The sequence below is a fragment of the Alligator sinensis genome, unplaced genomic scaffold (genome assembly GCF_000455745.1).
Source record: "Alligator sinensis unplaced genomic scaffold, ASM45574v1 scaffold389_1, whole genome shotgun sequence".
Taxonomy (NCBI): Eukaryota; Metazoa; Chordata; order Crocodylia; family Alligatoridae; genus Alligator; species Alligator sinensis.
The window spans coordinates 3,413,631-3,417,765 of NW_005841951.1; the positions used below are offsets into that span (position 1 = coordinate 3,413,631).

At 34.6% G+C, this 4,135-nt stretch overlaps 1 protein-coding gene across 3 annotated transcripts in view; it reads right to left on the reverse strand.

The window, feature by feature from the left end:
* GPD2 (glycerol-3-phosphate dehydrogenase 2) overlaps positions 1 to 4,135 on the reverse strand; it is a 123,952-nt gene that overhangs the window by 19,424 nt on the left and 100,393 nt on the right. The window contains exon 17 of one of the 3 annotated variants that reach the window (XM_025199928.1): positions 653 to 1,582. The exons of the other annotated variants lie outside the window; for them this stretch is intronic. Coding sequence (XP_025055713.1) covers positions 1,564 to 1,582 — 19 coding nt within the window. The 3' untranslated portion in view covers positions 653 to 1,563. Of the gene's footprint in view, positions 1 to 652; positions 1,583 to 4,135 lie in introns of those variants that run through there. 3 annotated transcript variants of the gene reach the window in all.

The following is a 4,135-nucleotide window of genomic DNA, read 5'->3' on the forward strand; positions in this document are numbered from 1 at the left end:
ACTGAGGTTTTCAGGATTTTGCAAGCTGTTGATGCAAAAGATATGAACATCCTAAGGAAATTGCTCTATTGTTAAATAATTAAAGAACACATGTCAAATAGCAATAGCTCCCTCTTATCATACTAAAATATTAAATTAACTAGAGTATCAGTTCAATTATTTTGACTTCATATTATTAATTAGCATAGAGTAAATCTTGGATTCCTATGAAAGATGCATGAAACAGTTCATAGAATTAGAACAATTAATACACAGAGATCAGTTTGATTTTCAGCCCATTTTGAGTGAAACCAGTCCTGTTTACCAAGCTATTCTGGATTTTTAAACTCTCATTCTTTCCAGGCAAATCATGGAACAAACTGGGAGGGGGGTGGGGGGAGAGCAGTAATTTATGAAAACATGGTACACCATAATTTTGCCATTTTTCTGCAATAAGGATGGCAAATGATTCATGGGGAAAAATGAAATATATTTCACTGTCAGTTCAATAGATCTAAGATTTACAGCTTCTTGACTTGGACAGGAAAAACTCAGCATGCATAAAAATGAATTGCAAATCAGTTAATTGTAGAGATGCAAAAATAAAAAAAAAAAATGAATCTTAGTGGTTCAGTAAAACAAATGAAGCAGCAACTCATAACAGATCAAATTAAAGGGGAAAAAAGTCTTTGTTTATTCTGGGGAGTGAGAAGGCCTTAGAATCAGGTTACCCTGATTCAGCTCACTTTAGTTTGTGTCAGTTTTACTGATCAAGCTAATTACATTTACATCACTTAGACAAACAGATTAAGGTATCTTGGTAAGACAGAACCAAATGTGTCTTGTTTAGTTAACTAAAGCATACAGAGGAGAAGCAGTCAGATTCACATAGCCAGCTACATTGTAATAAGAAAGCTTCAATGCATTTCTAGATATTTGAAATGGAAAGCAGGATGTGAACTGTACTATCAAGCAGCACTATATTCAAGAAAACGAATTATCCAAACCATGCACCTATATATAAAGAACTTGTCTAGTCACCATTAAATAAAGAAAAGCCAACCTGCTGAAATCACTTTAACTCAAAGAGTTGAAACAGTGACGTCACACTGGGTTATTTCTCAGGCTGTGATGGGTCACAAGAACCAGACTTAGGAGAGTAGATGATGCTATTTGGTGTTTGCTAAGGGTCAGACTCAGTTACAGATGTAGTCCCAACTAAAAATTCTGAAATTCTGCAGGAAGAGATCTCTTCTATTCTGCGCATAACCAGCTGAAGAGTCTAATATGCATCTAAGTCTTCTTGAAAGGCTGTTGTAAAAAACTAATGTGATTTAAAAAAAAAAAAAAAGAGCTTGCCAAGTAGCTCAGGATATCAACATATTAGTCTCTGCCTCTATTTATGAAATAGGAAGAGTAATGGTGCGCCCAGTAAGCTGCCTATTATATCAGTGGTGTCTTGTATTGTGTTAAGAAGTATTGATTCTGGAGTGAAGCCCACACCTTGTCACAGTACCTGTGCAAATATCCTGCGGTGTCATCAAAGCTCTTGCGTCACACTATGTACATTCACAACTCCTGTGGCTAATTAGGAGAATGAGGGCTAAAATGTAAGGAAAAAAAAAACACCTGAAATCATGAGAGGCCCTTCATTTTTCTTAGGGAGAAACAAAACTCAGCTAGTACTAAAGAAACATCTTTGTTGAAAGTGTTTTTGCTCCTAACATTTCTCCTTCTCTTACCAGATGCAATCAGTCCAAATTTAAGGTAGGTACCACACAGATCAAGCACTAATACTTAAATATTAACATTGCTATGATATTCCATATAATATTTTTCTATGTTCACTGCAACCTGTTTTAGCTACTATAAATCTATGTTTTCCACGTATTTGATGCAAAGATCATGCTAAGAGGGAGGCTCCAGGCCTGAAGTTTGTTGTTTAGCAAGGCTCCTATTCATTTTAATAGGAATTTCATTTAAAAATTTGGGATCATGTCCCTAAGCTATTCTAAGGATACAAAGTATTTGAGGGTGTTGACTATGGCAAATGTTTTCTGATAGCTAGACAATGTTTATTCTTTCAGAATTATACTCAGGAATTATAAATCCTGTATATCTACTAGGCTGTGGGTGGAAAAGAAGGTTCACCCCTGCTGCATATATACAATGACTTCATACAGCATGGCTAAACTGCAAATGCAGAATATCCCTGTTACATGTGTAAATTAAAACCTATAAAATAATATGGGCATTATAAAATTTGTGTTAAAACTGATAACAGCTTTCCTGATTTACTGACAGTGAAAATATATAGCATTTTTTCTGTCAGAACATTTATCAACACTTGGCAACACTGGACTAACTTGACATGTAAAATGATCAAAATGGATTATGTAATCTTTTGCATTCATTTCTATTGATTTAAGTTTTGATAAAATGCATCAGCATACATAGGAACACTTGGCCTGAAAGGCTTTGGTTGCAATTGGCTGCCTGTGGTTTTAGGATGAGACTGCAAAACAGAATATTCAGCATATCTTACTCTGCGTTTCATTAGTGAACACAAACAGCTTTACCATTAGTACAAATTATATTCGCTTATCACTTTTACTTTCTGTTTTAAAATTGCTGAATTCCAAGTCAAGACAACAACATGTACATTACATATCATTTAGGAAAAAGCATCTGTTTTGAACTTTTGTTTTAAACTTGTTCAAGGCTAATCAAAGTTATTTCTGTAACTGCCAGTAACATCAAAATGCCAGTGAGTGGACCATTTTAATCAGTTTATTGATTCATGCTTTCAGTTCTTATTCAGTTAAAAACAAGGCACATTAAATACATCCTCTTATTGCTCTATAAATGCATGCGGCTCATTCTGTATATCAAAAGTAATAAATAATGGCAATAAAACACCAAGACAGTTATAAAAATGACAACCCAGCCTCAAACACAGTATTTAACAGTCCAATCTAGAACAATAACCCAACACAATACATAAAAGTGCCACATGTAAAAACATGCAGTATATATACACACACATCACTACGGGGCTCAGGCTTGTTTGTTAAAGAGCACAGTAGTTGCTTCATATAATATTAGAACAATGCCAGACACTGAAATTTTATAGTTGCTTTGACTTCAACAGTAAGCTTGTGAGAGAATCTCATCTGGAAACAAAGTGTGTTGATGAAATTAATAAAATCCAGAATTATTTTTTTTTTTTTACTGATTTAAGCCATTGTAAATAACATGTGCAACTTTTTTTCCTGTTGTACAAAATAGGTAGTTATACACATTTGGCTGTACTATGACAAAATAGAAAAGCGGAGGCTAAGACAGTAACCTGGCTAAAATTCATGTAAATCAGAATACGATGACTTGCACACTGCCATGAAAATCCCAGCATTATATTCTGATGGCATTATTAGTAAAACAGGAGAACAGCAAGGAGTGTATTGGATATAATTTTGGCTTTACAGGAAATCTGTTCAATCACACTGAACAGTGTCAGTGAGAGAGGAATTTGAGGATAGGAGGACAGAAAGGGGGAGTAACAGGATGGACAATTAAAATATATATATATTACTGAACTATACAAGTATAATGAATTTCTTTACCTGGCATGAAAAAAGACTTTCACATCATCTATTAGAATTACAGTTTAAAAATTACTGGTAGCATAAGTCCTTTCAAAAACCAAACCCAAACCTTGTACTGTTGTATATTTATTCCCCTCCTCCCTACCCTTAAACACTGTGATATGTAGTAACATTGGTTTGGGGTTCTTTACTCTGCTTGGAGAGCTTATTTGGCAAATCCAGTTTAAGTTTCAAGATTATATTTTATCTAAAAAATATACAGATATATATTTTATCTTGCAAATGTTGGCATATTCAACAGAAAAAAAGTTGACAGAGCCACAGGGAAACAATCCTTTTTATTCAAAATACACGTCACATTGTCAAGTGGTCTGAAGGTTTTATCACATAGACTGAGCCAAACGAGAATACACAGGTCTCCAAGCAAGAAAGCCGAGTTTCCCTCATGCCAGGTGTGCAGGGAGGTACAAGGTATGTTAGCCAAATCTAATAAGCAAAACACTTTTCCAGAGGATGTCACCTGGTACTTTTTAGAAGATTATTTCTTTCCC